Source organism: Heloderma suspectum, chromosome 8, assembly GCF_057233095.1.
Source record: "Heloderma suspectum isolate Gila_16-S chromosome 8, 16-S_ref, whole genome shotgun sequence".
NCBI lineage: Eukaryota > Metazoa > Chordata > Lepidosauria > Squamata > Helodermatidae > Heloderma > Heloderma suspectum.
The window spans coordinates 2,771,550-2,795,555 of record NC_139465.1 but is presented as its reverse complement, the minus strand read 5'-3'; the positions used below and the strand labels follow the sequence as shown (position 1 = coordinate 2,795,555).

General features: G+C 51.7%; 1 protein-coding gene across 1 annotated transcript in view; it reads left to right on the top strand.

Annotated features, from left to right (window-relative positions):
- The first annotated feature begins 240 nt into the window (after window positions 1–240).
- CPNE7 (copine 7) overlaps window positions 241–24,006 on the top strand; it is a 42,421-nt gene continuing 18,655 nt past the window's right edge. The window contains exons 1-5 of the mRNA XM_084812697.1: window positions 241–843; window positions 19,126–19,308; window positions 21,237–21,311; window positions 21,465–21,539; window positions 22,890–22,973. Coding sequence (XP_084668823.1) covers window positions 670–843; window positions 19,126–19,308; window positions 21,237–21,311; window positions 21,465–21,539; window positions 22,890–22,973 — 591 coding nt within the window. The 5' untranslated portion in view covers window positions 241–669. The remainder of the gene's footprint in view (window positions 844–19,125; window positions 19,309–21,236; window positions 21,312–21,464; window positions 21,540–22,889; window positions 22,974–24,006) is intronic.

Genomic DNA, 24,006 nt, shown 5'->3' with positions numbered 1-24,006 from the left:
GGATCTGCAGGTGAAATCTGTGCCCCATCTCTGGTTGTACCAACCCAGCATCCAGAAATCCAGGAAACAGCTGGGTTACTTCTGCTCTAAGTGACTTAGAAGAGGAACCCCATCGCTTCTCCCCCTCCCCATTCTTCTCTGAAGTTCCAAAGACTGACACAAGCCAGCAGACAAAGCTGCCACCTCCTCCCCACCCCCAAATTCCTCCAGGGAAAGCCAGAGCGCAGATGCACCCAGGTTAGATCTGTGCCAGCAACAAGAGGGAGGCTGACTTGGATCCAGCATCCGGGAGAGGAAGAAGAAGAACAAACCACCTCTTTTTAATTTGCAAGGAGGAAACCCTCGTAATTAGGTTCATTTGGCAGCTGCCTGGCTTGGCCAACGAAGAAAGTGGCAGCGCCCCCTGTGCGTGCTTTGGGGATGGCATTGACCACGCAGACCCTGTAGACAAAACTCCGCTGTCCTCCCAGGGTGCTGCCAGGAGCTGGCTACTCCCCGGTGCTGAAAGCGAGCTGGACTCCTTGGCTGTGCCACGCAGGGGCCAGGCAGTGTGATCAGCAGCCCCGGGTCTGCCGTGGATGCTGCCTGCTCCCCAAGCCCTTGAGTCCCCGTGTCCCGCCGTTGCTCCCTGCTGCAGCCACCGAGCGAGGATCCTCCACCCCGCTGAGGATGAATGAGTTGTTGGACCCGGCATCCCAGGCCAACCTGGGTGTTGTCTCTGCCACCTGCGTCTCGAAGGTGGAGCTGCGGGTCAGCTGTAAACACCTCCTCGACCGAGACACGCTCAACAAATCGGACCCCTGTGTGGTGCTCCTCATGCAGTCCCAGGGGCAGTGGATGGAGGTAGGCCAAGTCTTGTGCAAATGGGTGGTCGGAGCTGGATGCCAGGCAAAGCGGACATGTGTGTGTGTGCGTGTGCCTGCGCACGTGTATGTATGTATGTGTGTATGATGGAGATGCTAGGCAGGTCACCAGGCTTACATGGTGTTCTACGATCCGGAACAGAGTGGCCCGACTCCTGATGAGGGAGGGGTGCTTGGAGCACATGGTGCCAGTGCTGCAACAGCCGCCCAGCTCCCCCTCCTCATCTTTTGGGCACAGGTGCTGGTCTTGCCAGTTTGGGCCCTACCCTGCAGGTGACTGTCTTCTTCCCTTGATCTTCGCACAGCCTTTCCCGGACCTGCTAGGAGCCCGTCCTGTGTCAGTATTCAGGGTGGTGCTAAGACAGCCTTCCTCAACCTGGAGCCCTACAGATACTTCAGATGACAACTGCCAGGATTCCTGGCTATTGGCCATGATGGCTGGGGCTGATGGGAATTGAAGTCCCAAGCATCTGGAGGGCACCAGGTTGAGGAAGGCCATCTTAGCACCACCTTGAACACTGGTGGAAGGCCCACTCCCAGCAGTTCCATCTTCGTGCCACAATATTGGTGTAGGGCTGTGCGCTTGACAGGGTGTGTTTGTGATGGTTGCCTGGCCATCATGGACACATGTAGAAGACTTGCCAAAGCCTGAGCCTCTTCCAGAAGCACCTGAGACTGCCGTGTGTGGGCTGGATTTTGCAGACCCGGTTAAACCAGTTGAAGGATTAAGATTCTGAACTTAGCTGCTGCTCTCCCTGACTTTGGGGATGGGAGAGGCCCATGTGCACCTTTGAATAAATGAATTAAGGGGGCTAAACCTGCAAGAGTTTGTAATCCCAGTTTCCAGCTCTGCTGCCCAGACTGCACCCGATGGGGAAGACCCAGGCGAAGGACATGAGAATTAGGAACTGACTGCAGCCTGTCCATGCCAGACGCAGAGCAGAGAGATGGATCTGCTGTTCACCTGCAGAACAGCAGCATCTAGGGCATGGGAGTGGAATCTGTCAGCCTGAGGGTCAAAATCAATTTGGAGAAGCTGGGGAGGCACATTCTGATGGGGGGGGGCAATGCCAGCATATTTCCTGCCAGTAACTGAGCCTTTGGAGAGGCATTTCAACCTTTCAGAATGGGGGCAAAACTGCGCACAAGCTGGGAAACCACCAAACAATCGAAAACCCAGAGGGCTGCATCTGGCCTGTGGGCCTGAGGCCCTGCCCCTGTGCCATGATGTGATGTTTGCTGCGCAGCACCGCTTTGGCCAGCACACCCTCCTTGGGCAGCTGCGTTTCTTTCCACAGAGGCAGAGAGATGGGAGAGGGTGCCGGTTTCTCCGTGGGGATGTGGCACTAGGGGCGGGAGCTCCAAGGGACCAGCTTGAGGGGAAAGCGGCGGGGAGGCAGCCGCACTTGTCCTGCAGAGCCTTCTTTGCGCTGGTCATGGATTTCGTTCATTTATTCTCTGCCACAGTGTCATGGTTAGTACGCATCCCCGGCACAGTTTCTTTGTGGGAGATTCACAGGATGAATTTTGCTGTGCTCAGAGTGCGATTGCTCCAGTCGTGATTGAGAAGGACTTCTTTCCCTCACCCCAAAGTCAGATTGCTCACTGGCTGTCGCCCAATTAAAGAAATTAATCATATGAGTTTTGTTTGATTGATTAATCTAGCAATTAAAATAACACCAATTTAAATATGGGTAAAAACCATATTTTTGAAGCAAGAGGCACAATTCCTTGGTTTTTAGAGGATGCGCGAATGTGTCAAAGCAGACATGATCTTAGAAGGGGCATTTCATCCTATGTGAGAGAACAGGAATGCCTCCTAATGTTAGTGTTTGCCATCTGCAGTATTTATAACTCTTGTATTTTTTTTTAAATTTAAGCAGCAGCCTAATTGGGGCAGCTTTTTAGCCAATTAATTTTAATTGATTAAGCTCACAGATTAATTGATCAAACATCATGGCCCTATTAGTGACTCTTGTGGGTATTTTGCCTTCCTAAATGCAGCTTGGATCACTTTTTCAAGTCATCTGGAGCACTTTCGTACCTGTTCTTTGCTTGTGGGATGCTATGATGGACTGAACTGCCTAGGTTGAGCCCTAAGGGGGCCCAATTAATGGACAGTCCTACCTTGCAGTGGGTGGAATCCAGGAACTGCCTTCTGTGGACAGAAGGGCTCCACTCATGGAATGTGCCTCTGTCACATTTTGGGAGATCCCCTTTCCTCCTGTACCGCAGCTCACCCCATTCATCAGGGTTCTCCAACTCTCCATGTAGCATTTTCAGAGGGCTGGAGGGGCTGCTGTGGAGACAGGGGTGTCTGTTTCTGCTAGCCCAGCTGCATGCCCCTAGATCTGGATTGAACCCATTGTGGGTGCATGCTGAACTTCGCCTTGATGCCTTCTCCCAGTCTAGAGGGAAATCCCCGGAGAGAGGCAGCATCTGTCTGGAGAGTCTATTCTCAGGACCTTAGCTTAGTAATAACAGAGCCTGATCAATCTACCTGGTGCGTCACAGGATTAAATGCAGGTGGATCCGTAGAGAAGCCTGGAAGTGATGCTCAAGTCAGGTGCCTTTGGAGGCGGGAGGCGGGGAGAGACAGGGGCCTCGTTCTGCAATTGCTCTCTGAGTATGCGAAATAGACTCCGGTTTCTGCTGCTGGCTGTGAATTGTCAAATTGGGAAGGAGATCAAAGGTCCCAACACAGTAAGGGACTCGTAATTTCTAAGCTGTAAGCACTGAGATCATGCAAGACCTCGCATCTTCTGTGCAACAGGCTGGGCTGCGGTCCTTTGGTGAGAGAAATACATTCAACACATGCTCAGAGGCTCCCTCTTCATAATTATTTATGTGTCATGAGTTAGTAGTTTCTGGTCCTGAATCCTGAGCCCTTTATCACTATTTATTTTATTTTTATGTTATTTATTTCATTTCTATACCGCCCAATAGCTGAAGCTCTCTAGGCGGTTCACAAAAATTAAAACCAGATTTAAAACAGATTTAAAACAGCAAAGCTAAAAGTCTAGAAAGCTAAAATGCTAAAACGCCTGGGAAAATAAAAAGGTCTTCACCTGGCGCCGGAAGGAATACAATGTAGATGCCAGGCAAACCTCACTAGGGAGCTCATTCCACAGCCAGGGTGCCACAGCAGAAGAGGCCCTCCTCCTAGTAGCCTCTAGCCTGGGGGTTAGTGGAGGGGGGGCTTGCTGTTTTCCCACCTGTAAATGCTGCAAGCAGCCAAAGCAAATGATGCAAGATGATGAGGTTTGCATTGGTTTCAGTTAATAAGCTAAGTTGAGATTTTGCAGGTCACATTCGCAGCACCACCACCACCACTGCACTGGGAGGAACCAGACAAAGGGCAACATGCTGGGAATGGAGGCAAGCAGCAGAACTTGTACAACACATGGGAGTGGTAGTCCAGCACACCTGATGGGTGCCAGGTTGGTGAAGGCTCATCCAGCTCCTGATCCCCTATTTTGAGTCTTGTAGTTTCCCCAAGTCTCTGGAAGGTGAAAGCCTTTCTCCATCTTGCTGCCAGAAATCCATTTATTTATTTTATTTATTTATTAAATTTATTAATCGCCCATCTGACTGGTCACCCAGCCACTCTGGGCGATGTACAACCCACCATAAAACAATTTAAAACAATAAAATTTTACCATAAAATTTTTTTTTTAAATACCCTAGCCCACCCCAAATGCCTGCCTGAACAACCACGTTTTTAATGCACGACGGAAGCTCATTAAAGAGGGGGCATGACGGAGTTCCCTAGGGAGGGAGTTCCACAGAGTGGGGGCCACCACAGAGAAGGCCCTCTCCCTCGTCCCCACCAGTCTAGCTGTCCTGGCTGATGGGACAGAGAGAAGGCCATCCGAGGCTGATCTTGTTAAGCGGCCTGTCTGGTGTTGCTGGAGGCGCTCCTTAAGATAGGCTGGGCCGGAACCATATAGGGTTTTAAAGGTAAAACCAACACCTTGAATTTGGCCCGGAAAACAACTGGTAACCAGTGCAACTCCTTCAGCACTGGAGTGATGTGATCTCGCTGGCGGCTGCCTTTAATCAGGCGAGCCGCCGCGTTCTGTACCAGCTGCAGTTTCCGAACCATCTTCAAGGGTAACCCCACGTAGAGCGCATTACAGTAGTCCAAACGAGAGGAGACCAGGGCATGTACTACCGATGGGAGCAGATGTTCGGGAAGGAAGGGGCGCAGCCGCCGTATCAGATGGAGTTGATACAGCGCTGTCCGGCTCACAGCTGACACCTGAGCCTCCATGGACAGCTGGGAGTCCAAAATGACCCCCAGGCTGCGGACCTGGTCTTTCAAGGGTAGCCGTACCCCATTCAACACCAGGTCAACATCCCCCAGCCTCCTCTTGTCTCCCACCAAAAGTACCTCGGTCTTGTCAGGGTTCAGCTTCAGCTTATTCCTCCCCATCCAGCCACTCACCGTCTCCAGACATTTGGACAGGGATTCTACGGCCAACCTTGGTGAAGATTTGAATGAGAGGTAGAGCTGCGTGTCATCCGCATATTGATGACACTGCACCCCAAACCTCCTGATGATAGCCCCCAGTGGCTTCATATAGATGTTAAATAGCATCGGGGAGAGGATGGAACCCTGTGGCACCCCACAAGTAAGTGGCCACGGGTCCGAAACCTCCTCTCCCAGTGCTACCCTCTGGTACCTGCCGGAGAGGAAGGACCGGAACCACCGCAATACAGTGTCTCCAGTGCCCAACCCCTCCAGGCGGTCCAGGAGGATACCGTGGTCAACGGTATCAAAAGCCGCTGAGAGGTCGAGGAGAACAAGGAAGGAGCATTCACCCCTACCCAGAGCCCTCCTCATATCATCCACCAAGGCGACCAAGGCCGTTTCTGTCCCATGCCCAGGCCTGAAGCCCGACTGAAATGGGTCTAGATAATCTGTTTCTTCCAAGTGTGCCTTCATCTCCACCGCCACTACCCGCTCAATCACCTTGCCCAAAAATGGCAGATTTGAGACTGGGTGAAAGTTGTTCAGAACTTGAGGATCCAAGGAGGGCTTCTTTAAGAGCGGTCTTATCACTGCCTCCTTGAGGGCTGATGGCATCACTCCCTCCTCAAGGGAGGCGTTCACCATCGCCTTGATCCCCTCACCCAGTCTCTCTCTGCAGCTCATAATGAGCCAAGATGGGCAAAGATCAAGTAAGCAGGTGGTCGGCCTTACAGATGAAAGCACCTTGTCCACTTCATCAGGAGGAAGAAGCTGGAACCGATCCCACAAAACCGGTTTGCCACAGGCCGCCTCTTGCTCACTAACTGTATCCACAGTGTGCAGAGTAACACACCTAATCTGATCAATTTTATCTGCAAAGTGCCTTGCCAAAGCCTCACAGGAGGCCTTAGAATGCTCCAGTGTGGTTCCGGATTTGTTTGTCTGTTTGTGGGAGTTATATGCCACCTTCCCTGTGTGGCATCAGGTGGCTCACAATGTCAAAGAACAATAAAAACAACAAAAAGAGCAGACGAATCAGCAGATAAAACAACAACGTAATAGTGAACAGATGAGTAAGAAATATGTAGAGCCCCATCCAGTTAAAAGGGACATCAGATGTCATCAAATGCCCTTAAAATCCCAGCTTAATGAGGAACTCTGGAACCCTTTCCGTGCAAAGCCTGCTGTTCACGCTTGCTTAAAAGGGATCAGAAGGGGTGGGAAGCGCTGCGTTTCCTTGCAGAGGTGGGGGTTTACAGTGCTGTCAAAGCCACCTGTGTATTTAGTGCCGCAGTGTGCTAGACCAGGGCGGGTAGAAAGCAGCTCTCCAGACATGCTGGACTTCGGGTCCCCGCATACCTGCCCATTGACCTTGCTGGCAAGGGCTTCTGCAGGGGCTTCTGGGAGATGAAGCCCCAAACATCTGGACATCTCCTTCTGCCCACCCCTGTGCTCGATGCCGTACAGCTCACGGAAGTGACGCACCCCTCCCTGCAGAGAAAGCAGTGTTTTATTGAGCAGGGGTGGGCAACTTGTGGCCCTCCAGATGTTTTGCCCTGCAACTCGCAGCAGCCCTAGCCTGGATAACCATTGGTGAATTGTAGGCCAAAACATTTGGAGGGCCACAAGTTGCCCACTCCTGCATTAGATGGACAAGCTGCCTGGACGTTGGAATCACTGCTCCCCAAACCCAAATGTGTGAAAGTGGGTGGTGATAACTTAGTTTGATGAAGGAAATTCCCTCTTGACATGCTCAGAGGCACTCTCCCCAGTATCACGTCACATAATTCAGGGGTGAACCCTGACACTGAAGAGAGAGGGAGATTTTGGGACCAGACCCAAGCAAGCCAAGGTTCCAGCTAAGCCCTGAGATTAAATCTGCGTGGAAGGATCTGTTCCCACAGGATAAGGGAGCTTGGCTCTGCCATCTTCCTCCCGCTGCCTGTCCCGGGGTCGGCTTGGCCTGCCCTGCCTCTGACTCCCAGGTGGCTTTCACAGAGCCGCCAGTGACCTCCTTGGTCACGACATCTCCTGGCGACCCCCCTCTCTTCCTCTCCCTCTTCTGGGCCTCCTGCCAGCCTCTTCCTGCCTGGAATTCGTTGCTTCCTTTTGTGCTTGCAAAAGCTCCTGGCATTCTGGTTGCTACGTCTCGCTTCCCAGCACATGGTTCTTTTGTAACAGCTTCAGGGTTAATTGCCTGTAGCATCAGATGCTCGTTAGACGCTGGCGTGGAGGACTGTCATCCTCTGTGTGAGCCTCCGAGCCTGCGGTGGTAATAAAGGCCAGGCAGGTGGGCTGGAAGACTCGGAACAACGAGCCCTTTGAACCGTCCAAAGGCCTTTTCTCTGTCTAGGGCTTTTTGGTTTGGAGCGAACTTTTTGGCTGCCCCTTCTGGAGGATGAAGGGCAGTGCGCTCAGACTGATAGATCGGAGACAAAGGCTGATGGGCCCCCTGGCGCAACATGTGCCAGGCATGCCAGTATGCACCTGGCATCCCATGGTGCGCCAGCAGCCTGCCAGCGGCCCCAATGCCATTCAAAAGGTTGACTGCTGAGTTGTGAATCAGGAGAAGTTCTCGGGGGTCCAGGAACTCACTAGTGGAGAGGGGGCTTAGGCAAATCTCAGCCCCTCATCTGCAATATGAGAATAATATTAGCCTCATTTGCAGAGTTGTTGTGACGATTGCTGAAAACAGTATGTGAAATGCTTTCAGCAATACACAATGCTAATTGCTATTGCTGTTCCTATTAGTAAGGGTCCTAGCGAAGTTTGGGGCTTCAGAGCTTCTTGAATTCCTGGGCTTCAAATTCCTTACTGTCTTTTCCCAAGTAGTTTCCAGGTCTGCCACCACATTGTGGGCTGGCAGAGAAACCCTCGCTCCTCTCATGCACCTCCTCCAATGCTTCTTGCAGTGATTGTTGTTGAGTGAGCAGCTCCTATGGCATTGTGGGCACAGAAAGCGGGCGAGCAGGGCGGGGGGAAAGCAGGGGAGTGTCAACTTTAATCCTAACATTCGTTCAGTGGAGAGCAGTTGCCATGTTGGTCTCAAAAGCTCCCTTTCTGTTCTGCTTGATGGAGAGTTCAGTGATACCCAAAAGCTTGCATTGGGGAAAGCCTCCTGACAATGTTACACACTGGACAAAGTTGCTATGTGTGAGGCAGCATTGGCACCTTCCTGGGAGTGCTTTGTTTCAGTAAAAGTTTGGGCTGGCTGATGCAGAACATCTGGTTGAATTACACCAGGGTGTGACCATCTTTCAGGCCAAAGGCCAAATTCAGTTTTGGAGAAGCTGCGGGGGGGGGGGGCTGCATTCCAGTGGTGGGCAGGGCCAAAGGCAGAAGAAGCAAGGCAAGAAATAACAGCACATTGAAACTTAAGACTCGTACTACCGGTAACTAAGCCCTGAGAGAGGTATTTCTACCTTTTAGAATGGGGGTGGAACCACAGAAAAGTAGCAAATGGCTGGTGGTCGAGGGAAAGGGGGTCGGGCCATCTGGCGGTCCCTGGAATGCTGGATCAGGACCACAGCTGGGCTGGATTTGGCCCATAGGCCTGAGGTTCAACACCCCTGGACTAGATGATCTTGGGCAGAACTCCCAGGTTTGTGCCTCTTTCCATGTCCCCCATTCACACAACCACACTGCCTATTTTAAAAAGAAAAAAACAAACTGGCAAAGGCATCATCATCTGCATAACTCACCACCAGCAGAAGCCTCTGCAAACACGCCTGTGCAAACACACCTCCCTGTGTGGGTCATTGGACCCCACAGAGCTGCTTTATGCCAAATGAAACCATTGATCTGCCGAGCTCAGTTTTGCCTGTACTAGCCTGCCCCAATCTGGTTCCCTACAGATGTGCTGGACTACAACTCCCATGGGTTATGGGAGTTGTAGTCTAGCACATCTGGGGGCACGTGGTTGGGGCAGGCTGGTCGATACCAACTGGCAGCTGTTTTCCAGGTTTCCAAACTGCCGTCTTCCCCGACTGTCTCTGGAGATGCCAGGGATTGGACCTGGGACCATCTGTAGGCAAAGCAGGGGCTCCCTCTCCCCCGGCGCGATGGCCCTCCTTCCCTACCGTGCATGGCCAGTGACGGCACGGCCAGACAAGGAGTCCGTGTTCTCAGCAAACAATTTTGACCAAGCATTTGTTATGAGCTCTGTTCTACATAGGCAGCATGGGGAAAGTCTGAGTATTTGAATGAACAATCTTACAGTCCCCTGCGGGACTGTGATGGCATGGGGGTGGGGTGAGGGGACAGGGAAAGGCAGAAAGTTGGCCAGATGATACAGGAGTCTCCTGCCAACCTTGGGTACAGGCGGACTAAGCCCTCATGTGTTGGGTGGTGATAGCATTCTTCCCACTAAGTCCCGGTCCCCTTGCGATTTGCATGATGAATGGGGGCTGTTAAAAGCTTTCTGGATAGCTCAACTGCGGGAATACGTGCATGCACACACTTTGGCTGCCCCTTTTCAGGTAGGATCAAGCTTTACAGGGCAATGGGCAGAGCTGCCCACACGGCAGTCTTCAATCCTTCTGGCATGGTCTCTAGAAAATGCTGTGCCATCTACAAAGAGAACCAGGTGATGGTTGCCAGCTGACCAGGAAAAAATGGCCTAGCCGTTCCTGTGCCATTAATGTTAGCAGGTGAAGCATTTCACGGCATGCAGTGCTATCGCCTGCAAATGTCTTCACAGAAACATTTGAAGCTTCCTTGTACTGAGCCAGACCTCCAGTCCGCCTAGGTCAGAAAGATCTCCACGGACTGGCAGTGACTCTCCAGAGGTGTGCGGGGAGGGTGTCTTTCCCAGTGCTGCCTGGAAATAACAGGGACTGCACCGGGGACCTGTTACAGGCAAACTGTGTGCTTTGCCACTGAGCCATGGCACTTTCTCTGAGGATCAGGCTGCTGTTAAGGGCACAGGTGCAGAATGAGTAAAAAAGTTGGCAACCCCCAAGCTTTGAGCCTGTGAGCAGAGTCAGGGGGACATCGGGGGCTCAGAGAAAGGGGCAAGAGGGAAAGGGTTGGGCCAAGGGCAGTCATGGGGATGCTGGGCAGCCATCTGGATTGTCTCGGGACTGTCTAGAAAACCACACGGAAAAAGCCACTTGGGCTCCAATTAATCCCGGCTTGTGGCGACCTTCAGCCAACATATTTGGCAACTTTTGAAAATCCAAGAGAGGAAGGTAGTGGGCTGGGTCCAGGAACTGCCTTCCACGAAGGGAAGGGCTCCTCTGGCGGAAGGTCTCCCTGCCCAATTTGGGGGGATCCCCCTCCCACCCACACCACTGCTCTCCCCATTCAGCAGGGTCTCCTGACTCTGTGTAGCATTTTCAGGAGCCTGGAGGGGCTGTGGGAAAGAGGGGGTGGCGAAGTCCACTTCCATCCATGCAGCTGATCCAGTGTAAATCTGGATTCAGCCCTTACAAGGCAACCCTAAACATGTCTGCTCAGAAGTAGGAACCTCTAGGTTCAGTGGGACTTACTCCCAGGTAAGAGTCTATACGATTGCAGCCTATGTCTCTCTTGCCCCTACCGCCCACACTTCGGCCTTGCTTGCCTGCATAATTATGATTAATATAGCACCACCATCAATGTGCATGGTGTGTGAGGAAATTGGAGAGGACAGGTCCCTGCCCTGAGAGACTTGCTGTCAACATATGTTGGCACAGGGGAGACAACGGAGGAAGGGGAGGGAGGCAGGGGGAGCGGGCACACACAGGGAGAGCATGCATGTTAATTTCAGTGACTGTGGCTTAGTTGGCCTGAGGCTTCCCAAAAAGGTGGGTCTTCTGCAAATATTTGAAGGAAACAAGAACAACGTTCTGAGCAGAACTCCCAGGCCACACATAGCCATGCACAAGCTGGGCGGGGCTGTAGCTCAGTGGTAGAGCCCCAGTTTTGCATGCAGAAGTTCCAGGTCAATCCCTGGGTTCTCCAGGTACAGTTAGGAGAGAATCCTTCCTGAAACCGTGGAGAGCTGCTGCCAGTCAGTGTCGACAACACTGACCCAGGGTCTGGCTCAGTATAAGGCAGCGTCTGACTAAGTAACCGCACATCAGCATCCTCTGCAACATTGCAAGACATCGTGAGGGGCATCTCCCAGAATACAGCATGCAGCGGCTAGTGAAAGTAAAGCAACCCACGCTCCTTTTGTAGACAGATTTTAATATTTGCATCCAGTCAGATCATAGTACTCATAATGTATGCTAAGCCCAAAAGCAAACATTCTCCAGATGACTCCATTTCAAAGCCAGACAGCCGATGCCATTATCTCTTTTGCATCTTTGTTATTATGCACCATTTGAAAGTTCTGGTTCAGGCATAACCTTCTTAATATGCTATCAAAGGAGCAACATGAAAGTGCCCCCCAATATCTTACATTTGAGCTACCTTGCAGCACAGGTTTAGCAGAGTTTATCTTAATTTCTTCTGGACTTGCATGGACCTCTGCTTTAGTTCAGGTTCTGGAAGTCTTAATTTCTATTAGTTTAGAATCATACAATCTCCTCAAAGGCTGCCAACCCCCAAATTGTGCACAAAGGCAGAATTACTGACCCAACCATTCCAATAGGGCAGAAGGGGGGAAAAAACCAGCTGATCAGCCTGTGCAGGTCAGACCTGAGTGTGCCGTACACAGACAAGAGGTGCACCACAGAAAGAGAAGCAAGCCACATACTGCAAGGGGAGGCACAACAGCAAACCTGCCCAAAAGCCAGGATTATTACTTTGTAAACAACCCTTTCCCAGTCCCAAATATCATAGTCAGGCCCTGAGCAAAATTCAGCCCACCCACCTGGTCATTCCAAGTTATATTTAATTGGCAGCAAGATCTTGTACAGTGTTTTGCTTTGATCTAGCAAGCTCAGCTCAGGAAAACTTCTAATTGCCAATCATGTTGTTAAGAAATTATCACAAAGCTTAAGCAGAGCGGAACAAAAGCTAAATTAGGGCAACGGATTTCAAAGTGGAAAGTCAGACTGGCCTTAAAATAGGTTGTTTCCAAAGTGCAAGGGAGAGTTGCCTGGTCCGAACCCAATCATTCCTTGCCCTGGATTGAGGGGGAACCCATGGGGCAGCTTTCCCCAGATTCTGGGGTAGAGTTGCCTTAGAAAATGTGGTGAGGAGACAACTATAGTGCAGCGAGAGACCATATTATGCTTTCTGTGCAGGGTCTGAATCCCAGCAGGGCTTTGTATCCTACTGCAGCTAGAGATCCAATGCAGCATATACTGAAGCATAATCCAGTGCATAAGCCAAATATGCACACAGACACCCCACTTCTTTGGGCAGTCGACTAGTCCATATTGTTCAAGCTCAGAGTCAACGTATATCTGTATACCAGACGCTGGGGATAAACAGGGGATGTCTTTGCAAGCTTCCCAGGGGCAGCTGGCCAGCCCCTGCCAGAGGCAGAACACTGAGCTAAAGGCACAATCCAATGCTTGTTTAGACAGTAAGAATGCTGGGAGTTGTAGGACTTTGTTCTGTTTAAACATGCATAGGATTGCACCCTATGTGGATGTGGCCTAGCACAGCATGGGGTGTCCTTAAGATTGCTCCACTCCCCTGCAGCAACACTGCAGAAGGGACAGATCCATGTCATCCTGCGTGTAGAACAGCTTTCCTTCCTGGAACGAGCCTGCTTGGCTCTTACTGAGGCTGATTTATTTTCTGAAACAGACAGGGCAAAGACACCGTTGCTGCGAAGATGGCATGGCAAGAATCAATACCGAAATGGGCTCTTGTCTTTTCGAGGGAGCCTCGCTGTCCTGACCCACGTTAACGGCCATGGAAAATCACTTTGGCTGGTGTCCCAAAGGGGTGTTTTGCCCTGACATTGATAAAGTCCCCGTTTCAGGCCTCCTCGTTATTTAAACATCACTGCGAAGTAGAACAACGTGGCAATGATTCCCACTTCCCCAGAGAGCATCTGATAGCTGCTCAGGCTTCAGTGGACCAAAGGGCTCTTGGCAGCTGGCACCGAGGCCTGGCATCTTGTTGCTTGCTAGCACCTGGGACAGTCACGTGGATGATGGGCTTTGTCCCCTGGAGCTCCCCAGGAGGAGGGGAAAGATCCACTCCGCTCACTCTTCCCTGGTGGCTGAGGAGTGGAGACTAGCCTTTGCAGGATGGGCTACCTGTCTTTGTGCAGCTGACATGGCAGTGTCTTTGCAAAGATCTATTCATTGGGGGGGCAGGTGACCTACATTACAGAGGACAGTCCACTATCTGAAGTGTCCTCTGTCTGAAGGGCTGCCCAGTCCAAGTCCAGTTTAAAGATCAAGAACCCTAAGAAGGAGCGGCAGCAGGGGCCTTGAAGTGGCCCATCCGCAGTGAGCACCTGAGCAGGGACACTGGTCACCTGGCCCCAGCTGCCCTCACTATGGTGAGACACGTTGTATCTCTAGTTGGATTATAGTAATTGTGTCTGAATGTGCATCTGTCCATATAAATTTAAAAAAAAAGGTAAAGGTGTCCCCAACCAGTCGTGTCCGACTCTAGGGTGCGGTGCTCATCCCCGTTTCTAAGCCGATGAGCCAGCGCTGTCCGAAGATGCTTCCGTGGTCATGTGGCCAGCATGACTGAACATCCAGGTGCACGGAACGCTGTCACCTTTCCCGCCAAGGTGGTACCTATTTATCTACTTGCAATTTCTTGCTTTCGAACTGCTAGGTTGGCAGGAGCTGGGACTGAAGACGGGAGCTCACTCCGTCACGCAGCACTCGGGTCTCGAACTGCTGACCTACCGACCTTCCAGTCTGCAGTTCAGCGTCTTAACCACTACGCCACCGCGGCCCCATATAAATTAGCACATACAAATGTTATGCAAATCAGTGCCCTCTTTTGTGTGTGCCACATTTCCCCCTTTTTATGCCAACTGCCTGGGTTCCCCTTATGATCAGGACCCCCTAAGCAACTCCTTAAGGATCTCTTCACTCCTTAAGAGTCCCACCTTCCTTCTTTTGCCTTCCCCTTCCAAGTAACGTGGCGTTTAGGCTATAGGCATGGGGTGATTGACACTCTAGACACAGGGTTTAACCACAGCAGTTTACTGGTCAATTAAAGCAAGCAAATCACAACTAAAGGAATTTACACAATAGAGCTAAGTGATAAAAAAGGCCCTAAGAGAAAATAAAAGTTGCAAAACACAAGACAGCCAGTGTGGTGTAGTGGCAAGAGTGTTGGACTAGGAGCTGGGAGATCCGGGTTCTAGTCCCCACTCGGCCATGGAAGCTCACTGGGTGACTTTGGGCCAGTCACACACTCTCAGCCCAACCCACCTCACAGGGTTGTTGTTGTGAGGATAAAATGGAGAGGAGGAGGATAATGTAAGCCACCTTGGGTTCCTTGCAAGAGGAAAAAAGGTGGGGTATAAATGTAAAATGTAATGTAATGTAAGTTCCTTTACAATAGCTGTACTTAGACTTCTCTAGGCTGCTACTTCCTGCTCCCTCTTCTGGCTCTGGTCTCCCTGACTCTGCTCTTACTGGCTCTCTCACTCTCTTTATATACCCTCCTCCTCAAAACCGGAAGTACTGCTTCAAACCTGAAGAAATGAAACATAACTGGGGAAATGAAACTGAAACTTAATTGGGGAAGTGAAACTACTCCTCTTAAGGATATGCCCTCCCAACAAAAAAAACTCCAGGCCTTTTTCTTTTCCTTGTCTCTGTAGGCCTCAGACCTTCACAGCAACGCATATGCAGCCACCCTACTTTATTTACAGATGGGGAAGGAATGAGAGGGACTCAGTCCCAAGACAGGGCAATGCCAGCCCCACTGCAGAGCAGCACAGGCCCCAGCATCCAGGGACAGCCCGAGGCATGTTGGTGCCTGAGACAAAGGACAAGATGGCACTCCTCTCCGCTCCACGTACTGAAGCCAGCTGTGTTGGCACTGATAATGGGATAGCGTCCTCCACCACATGCAAGGGCTGCAGGCTAGTTTACCCACGCAGGACACATGTGGCACGCAAAGCTTTGTCCTCCAAGAGAAGGGAATGGGGGGGGCTCAAGAGGAAAGGCCAGCCTGCCCCGAGCATCTGTCTCCTGAAGTGGTCGCATCACTCTGCCTTATGGTTGGGCCTGGGCCTGCCGGAATCCAACAAGGCCAGAGCAGACCAAGCTGTTCCTCCAAAGCCTTGCTTCCCTAGTACAACCAAGCCCAGTCCTGGCCCCGTCTCTGGTTCCCATCAGCACTCTTCGTTGGTCTGTGATTCACACTAAGGCCATTCTAGTCGGAGAACAACAGAGCTGCTTCTGGAACCAGGGGATCCCGGCTACCAGCTCAGCCCTCCGCAGGCTGGATTGGGAACCCCCATGGGCCAGATTAGGCACACGGACCAGGGGTTCCCCAGCCAGAGCAAGAGGATGCGTGATGGATGGAGGCTGCCCATCTGTCCACTCCATTATTTCAGCTTGGCTGCTGAATCTCGGCATCCTGAGGGTTGGTGAGCAGGAGCTGCTCCAGGATGAGCTGAGCAGCATCTTTAGAGGAGATTAGAGCTGACAGTTATGGCATCTAATTAATAAATCCCCGCTCATTAGAGGGAAGATATTTGGTGAGGTTTCATGAGATAAAGGAGCTTTAGGGAAATTGATTGCCACGGAGTGTGCATCCCACTGGCTGGCTCTTTGAAACTCAAATGAAATCAGGATTGGAGCAAGCAAATGGAAGGCCCGCTGCGCAATCAGTATGGAAAACGGAGGCATTGTCCAGGCTAATCTTGCCGCCTTCCCTGCTGGTGTGAGAAACTGGGAGCGGGGGGTATACTTCCTTCCCTGCCCAAGGAAGGGGTTGCTGGGGTGGAGAGAGGCGTCAGCTCTGCTCCAGAAATCAAGGGTGATCTTGAAGCCCAGGAACATCTCCTGCACAAACAAACAGAAGAACTCTTGCACACTTCCCATTCGTTCCAGTGGCGCTTTAGCATGTGTGGACGAGCGCCTTTGTTCTTCATCCTTTCAGGTCTGTTGTTTGTGGCAGTTAACGGAGAGTGAGAGGGAGGGAGAGAAGGTGTTTGGAATGATACCCTTTGGGACTTCCAGTCAGAGGGGTCCCCGTGGTAGCAAATCAGTAGGTGCTGGGCAGCTATTCCATCTTTTCTTCCTTCACGGATTTTCCATGGTTTAAAAAAACGCAAGAAATGGTGGGAAAACATGGGAGGGTTATGAAGGGAAGATGCCATCAGCTCCCCAGTGAATGAGGCAGGCTGACGGCGGGATAAAAGCCTTGCCTGGAGGCACCCTTTGATCTGAAAGCCCATCATCCTGTCCTGTATATGGAGCCCTCAGCGGCATGAGGAAGGCACTCTGCACATGCTCAGTTTCCAGAGCGGCAGCAGCAGCCCTGTTAGCCTGCAGCAGCAAAACCAGTGGAGAGACGTGTGCCGCCCTGAAGACACACATTGGGGCAGAAGTTTTTGCGGATCCGATGAGGGTGACTTTCATGCATCTGCTGAAGTGGACTCTGGTCCCTGGCAGCTAAGGCCACAATAAATCTGTTAGGCTCTAAGGTACTTCAAGACTCTGTGCTGTTCTTGCACTTGTCCAGAGCCTCTCATCTCCTTTTATTTCCCTTATTATTTATTTATAAAGCACATAAAGTTTTCTAGAGACTGTGCAAAGATTTAAAAAACACACACCATCTAATACACATGATACAAGAGTCGGGTTGGGAGGAGGATGGCAGAGGGAACAGGAAAACAAGCAAATTTGGGCACTAATTCTCTGTAAAGTTACATCGCAAGGTTCTTTTTTAAAGTTGGTGAGCACTGAAGCTTCTGGGTGGGGAGGAGAAGAGATGATAATGTAAAATGCTGCCGCTGCCACTCCCAGCGATACTCCCAGGAGGTTCAATGATGAGAATCATCATTGTGTGTCCCAAATCTTGCCAAGTAGCATCATGTGATGTTTTGGTCGGGGGGGCAGGGCATCTCCTCACCTGGGCAGCCAAAGAGTCTGTACCTCCTGGCTCTTCCTGGCAGCAGAGGTGATTGATGGAGGCTGGGGATGGGGGGAAGACGTATTCCTAGTTGTTTCTGGCATCCCAAACAGCCCCTTGGAGCCCTGGCCCGCATGAGGTCCCACTTGAAATGTCGCATGTTGCAGCTAAGCCTGGGAAGGCCAAGTGAGTGCCCTGATCTGTCCTCCTTCTGCAAGACAGGACCAAATGAGCCACCAGACCAAGGGTGTTGGAGCTCAGGCCTGTGGCCCCCCTGGTTTCCCCAGATGGCCACAGATGAGAAGATGCCCTTCACCTCAGACAGAATGCCTTGGGTAGCCCCTGCTTGTGATGGATTCACTACTGCTTAGTGGTGTCTGTTGTGTATAGGGTATGAACCAGGGCCAGCCCTCCCATTAGGCAGAGTGAGGCAATTGCTTCAGGCAGCAGATGCTGGGGGGGGGGCAGTGGTGGCAGCCACCTGGGTGTTCCTCCTGGACTCCTCAGCTGTTCCCCTCTGTTGGAGGACAGAGGTGTGTGGGCTGCATGACCTGTCCTGGCCCCATGAAACTACCCTGTTGTTGCAGGTGTGGTGCTGGACAGCATTCCCATGCCAGCATCAGTTTCAACTGCTACTGCAGCCAGCTTTGCCCCCAGCAGCAACATGTCTTGGGCTGGCCCTGGTATGAGCCATGTCCTCGGAGCTGTGTGGAAGGGCCCAGGGGACCTGTGACCTGCTTTGGACAAGGGAGGGAGGGAGGGCTCAACCATGGACCAGATGAGCCATGGGGAGAGGAGAGTTTGATGATGGTGCAGAGGCCGGTAAGGCACCTTTGGCAGCATCTCCCTGCTGCTTGAGAGAATCAGGTGGCACCCTGACAATCCCCCCCCCCAAACCTGGCACCCTGACAAAAAAGCCTCCCCATAGAAACTGGGATGAGTGCCTGGGGAATGGCTCATTAGCATCTCATCTGCATTCACCACCCTCACAATTCAATTTCCCCCGAATGTTGAGGCAAAATTCTATTCCCTTTCCATACAAGCGTCAAACTAATAGGGTGGCAGCTCCTGTCCCTTAAGAAGGGAGGAGGGAGCACAGATGCTATCGGCTGCTTCAAATAACCACCAGCCCTCTGGAGCCAGAGATAAAGGGCAGGCAAAGTTCTCTCTCTCTCCTTTTCTCCCCACTGCAAGGCACGTAAGCTGAGCTCCTTCCTTTCATCAGAATCATTTTTACTGTTAATCCAGAAGAACTCCAGTATTTCTATCAGGGCATCTCGGGGGAACAGTCCTGTGGATTTGTGGCTCTCACATTTTCTTGTCCATTTACTATTTACAAAACAGACCTCCAGAATGCGTTATCTTCTTACAGAAAAGAAAGAAGAGCTTTGGCTATTCAGAGGTATAGAAATGTAATAAAGAAAGAAAGAATAAACGAACGAACGAATGAAATGTTATTCCAGGATAGAAAAGTCCAGTGTACATTTTGCCATGTTTACACAAACAATTGCTTCTAAAGCAGGGGTGTGGAACCTCTGGAGATCTCGAAAGCTTGCACATTTTTGCCTGATCTTTGATTTGGGCTAATGAACATACTGCACTAACATGGATTTTGGAATCTTCCTTATGTTCACTTATTTCACAGCAACCTTGTGAGGTAGGTTGGTCTTTCACAGATGGGAACTGGAAGCGAGCGGCTTGCCCAAAGCCCCTAAACTGAGCAAAGGTGGCAGCAGGACTTGAGTCTGAGTGCCTTGCTTCCAAGTCCATCTGTCTTGGCACTGGCCCTGCACTGGCCCTCCACCCATCTTGAGTGCCTGTTTTTCTTTCTGTGCATCCCAGGTGGACAGATCGGAGGTCATCAAAAGCAACCTGAACCCTGTTTTTGCCAAGGTCTTCATGGTGGACTATTACTTCGAGGAAGTGCAGAAGTTGCGCTTTGAGGTCTATGACATCCGTGGCCACACCAGCATTGGGACCCATGACGATGACTTCCTGGGGGGCATGGAATGCACTGTGGGCCAGGTAAGGGTGGGCGAGCAAAGGATGTGCAGGTGGGCACACGTGTGGGTTGCAGCACAGCGGAGCTCTCTCTTTCTCCAAAAGCAAGAGAGAGGCAAGCAGGACCTGCAAGGACCAATTCGTGAGCCATTAGCAAGGCCTGCCGCTCACCTCCTTTCTTGCGGCTTCTCCACAGCAGTTCCCCTTTGAAGGGAGACACTGCACACAAGCCAGGAGCGCTGGGCTCCCTGCTCTCCCACTGCAGGCGGGAGTTGCGAGCGACGGCCAGCCACCTGTAGTTTTGCCAGGCAGCTTGTGTGCTGCAGCGGTGATGAGCAAGTCTCCCGAGGCGGTGAGCAACTTTCTCACGTCCGTGTGCCGCATCTCCCCCCTGCCCACACTGCTGGCGGGCTGCAAGATTCCACCTCATTGTGCTTTCAGTCAGGAGGGGCAGCGTGGGACTTGCACATCTCTCCTTCAGTGCCCCTTAGATCCTTGAGCATTAACTGTGTATTTAAAAGATGTATTTATTTAAGATGTTTATATGCCACCCTTCATTATTGGATTACAGGGCAGTGTAGAAAAGGCATTAAAACAACAATTAAAATAAAATTCAAAGAGAAAAGCAACAACAAAGGAAATCTTCCGCTACGTATTAAGATCAGCAGATGCCTGAGGATGTGCCGAGGGCATTTCTGTCACCCTCCAGTCCACCTTGGGGGGCTTCCAAGGCAAAGGGCCCAACTTCCAGAGATGCTGTGGCCCTGGCATCTCTCTCCTTACGACTTAAGCACCGCTATCACGCTCTTCCTGCTTCCTGCTGCCCTTGTGCCAATAGACACCAAAAGGCAAATGCAAGCGAGGTGAGCCAGCAGTTCACGCACAGAGAGTAAATGTGCTAGAGGAGCACATTGCCTGTTGAGGTGCCTGCGGGGCAGAGAGAGAAGAGAGGATTCCTGCAACGTGAATGGGGGCCCTTCGGGCATTTTAGACCCCGGACGTGATGGTCTTAGGGGCGCCCCCTTTAGTGGCCGTGGGTATTACTGCAGTTGTGAAGCACACCGCTCACATTTCTCTCCCTGCACTTCAACCGCCCTTCCACAGTTTGAAACAGCTTCTGCATTCCTAATATGCTAGAACCATAACACCAGCAAAACTGTTTGCCAACCCTGATGATAAAAAAACACCCTCTGAGCATGTGCAATTTGCACTTAAACACACTTAAATTGTAGCACCATCACGACCACTACTCAGCACTGGTGAGGCCTTATCTGGAGTACTGTGTCCAGTTCCGGGCACCAGACTTGAAGAAGGATGCAGACAAGCTGGAGAGGGTTCAGAGGAGAGCAGCGAAGATGATCAAGGGACTGGAAACAAAGCCCTATGAGGAGAGACGGAAAGAACTGGGCATGCTTAGTCTTGAGAAGAGAAGACTGCGGGGAGCTAGGATAGCGCTCCTCAAGGACTTGAAAGGTTGTCCCAGAGAGGAAGGCCAGGATCTCTTCTCTATCATCCCAGAGCGCAGGACACGGAATAACGGGCGCAAGTTACAGGAAGCCAGATTCCGGCTGAACATCAGGAAAAACTTCCTGACTGTTAGAGCAATAGGACAGTGGAACCCATTCCCTAGGGCGGCAGTGGACTCTCCCACACTGGAGGCATTCAAGATGAGGCTGGACAGCCACTTGTCAGGGATGCTCTGACCTGGATTCCTGCATTGAGCAGGGGGCTGGAGTCAATGGCCTTGTAGGCCCCTTCCAGCCCTACTATTCTATGATTCTATGATGCCCTCATCACCTGCTGCTTTGTGGGTGTCATTTCGGGGCCCTGGAATTTGGCCCCAAGGTCCAACCCTGGCTGCACCTTTGCTTACAGGGAAGGCATGCGTGCGCACGCGTGTGCACGCGCACACACACACACACACGGGCTTATACCTTTACTCTCCCTTGCAGATCGTGGCTCAGAAGCGGGTGAGCAAGCCCTTGTTCCTGAAATATGGGAAGTACGCTGGCAAGTCCACCATTACAGTGAGTGTGCCCCCCTCCCCTCGCCCTGCAACCTGGCCACAGAAGTGGATGTTTGGGGCTCCCTTCTGGCCTCCATGCCACAGGGCCCCATGCAATCCCCACGGGGTGGCCTCTGGCAGGCTTCCTTCTTGACTCCCCCCTCCCGCCCACCAGGTAACCTCAGAAGAGATTTCTGGGGACAATGGCTTTGTGGAACTGTTCTTCCGGGCAAAGAAGCTGGATGACAAGGTACTTAGGGGCCGTGTAGGGCCCGACCCCCACCCAGGGCATTCAGGGGAGTGGGACTCTTGGGCTTGGGAGAGGCAGGCAGTGGGGAGAGAGGATGGGTGATGATGTGTAGTGGGGAGCGGCAGTGTGGAGGGGTTTGGAGAGGGGTAATGCAGCCTTCCTACCTGATGCCCTCCATGGCTGGCTGGGGAATGCTGGGAACTGTAGTCCAACATATCTGGAGGACATCTCCAGGTTGGGCTGGAAAAACTCTTGCCTGAAAGCCTGGAGAGCCCTTGCAGCCCATCAGCGGTCCTGGACTGGATGGACCTGGGGTCTGGCTCAGGCTGCTTCCGATGTTCCTATCTGGCTAGAGGTTGCTGTGGGAGGCAGGGAGTCCCAGGCCATAGCAGAGGCGGTGGGCAGGGACAGGCTGTGGTCGGGGGGTGGTCTGCCTGGACCATCTAGTAGAACAGTTGCATGAAATGAAGTGGTTCTTCTTTATTCGTGGAGGAAATCTGCAACACCAGTGTCCATTGAGCAAAAGGGCTGTGCAGGAGGGACCATAGTCAGGCCCATGGGTGCACATTTGGCCTCTGATGTGACAGGGGTAGAGTGCTCACCCATGCAACTTGTGCATGCAAGGTGTGCAAGTGGGATACAAGTGTGTTTCTACAAATAATCAAACAAAGGTATTTAAAAGTGGAATGAATAGTGTGGGGGCACAGAGGGTGCCAAAGACACACCTTGCCTGATGTGGCTTTGGTCTAGTGCTTCGGCAAGGGCGGGGGGCATTTCACTGGGGTGTCCGTGGGTGAGCCCCTTCCAGCATTTGCCAGCCCTGGCCAGCCAGTCTGCATGGAAGCCCATTTATCTTTTGATTACATCCCACCTCTCCCCAAGGAGCAAAAGGCAGGATTCAGGGTCTCCCCGCACACACACACACACACACACACACACACACACACACTTTCATCTTCATCTTCCTGACCACCCTACAAGGTAGTGGCTGACCTAGAGTTACCCAGTGAGCTTCATAACTGAGCAGGGGATTTAAAACTGAAGTGTCCCCAGTCCTAGTCTAACACTACCCACGACACCAACCTGATGCCCTCCAGATGTGTTGGACTGCAACTCCCATCGTTCCAAGCTGCCATGGTCAGATGTGTCGGACTGCAATTCCTGGTGACTGTTTGCACTACTCTGTTCTGTTGTTGAGGTGCGAGCTGCAGTCCAACACACCTGGAAGGTGGACTAGGGTGGGAAACGCTGCACAGCACCACACTGTATCTCCCCTGGAACATCCAGGGGGAGAGGAGATCCATCCATCCCACATCAGGATAATGGGGCCCTTGCCCTGTCTCCCCACAGGATCTCTTCAGCAAATCAGATCCCTTCCTGGAGATCTACCGGATCAATGATGACAGGAGCGAGCAGCTGGTGCACCGCACTGAGGTAAGAGTTCCTAGCCAGGTGAAAAGGTAGCATTCCCAAACACTATCAGCCCTGGTGGCCATTGGACTGAGGCCCTGCAAAGGGAGGGTTCAGGCACATGGTTGCTTGTCATAAGCTTCCAGTCCTCCTGTTGGCTCTTGCCCATTGAACGGGGCGTGGGGGCTGGGGGGGGGCTGGAATAACTTCCCTACCCCTTGCTGGGGAATTGTGAGGCACCTGGAAAATCCATCATCATCATTTCAATTCCAGGAAAGGAACTGAGAACAAAACTGCCAATATCTTACTCCCCTTATGCAAATCTATGGTGCAACCACACTTGGAATACTGTGCACAGTTCTGGTCACCACCCCTCAAAAAGGATACTGTAGAGCTGGGAAGAGTATAGAGCATCTCCTCTATGAGAGAAGATTACAACAGCTGGGATTGTTTAACTTGGAAAAAAGGAGGGTAAGGGGGGACATGATAGAGGTGCACAACATTATGCCTGGTGTGGAGAATGTGGAGAGGGAGGCATTTTTCTCCCTCTCTCAAACTACTAGAACCCAAAGGGGTCACCCCATGAAGGTGATTCAGGACAGATAAAAGGAAGGACTTATTCACATAGCTCAGGTGAAACTATGGCATTAACTTCTAAATTCAGCCCTTTTGGCATACCGTAGCCACCAATTTGGATGGTTTTAAAAGGGGGTTAGACAGATTCATGGAGGAGGAGTCTACCGGTGGCAACTGGTCCTGGTGGCTATGTGCTACCTCCAGGATCGGGGCAGTGAGCCTCTTTAATATCTGTTTCTGGGGAACACAAGCGGGAAGGCCCTCCTTGTGCGCTCATGTCCTGCTCATGGGCTTCCCATTGAGCAGCTGGTTGGCCACCGTATGAACAGAATGCCGGACTGGATGGACCTTGGACTGATTCAGCATCAGGGCTCTTCTTATGTACCTTCTGGGAATTCCATGGAAAAATGCATTGTCAAAAAGAGGTGTGTATGCGTGAAACCACATACCCAAGGAAACATGAGATGAAAGGACTACAAAT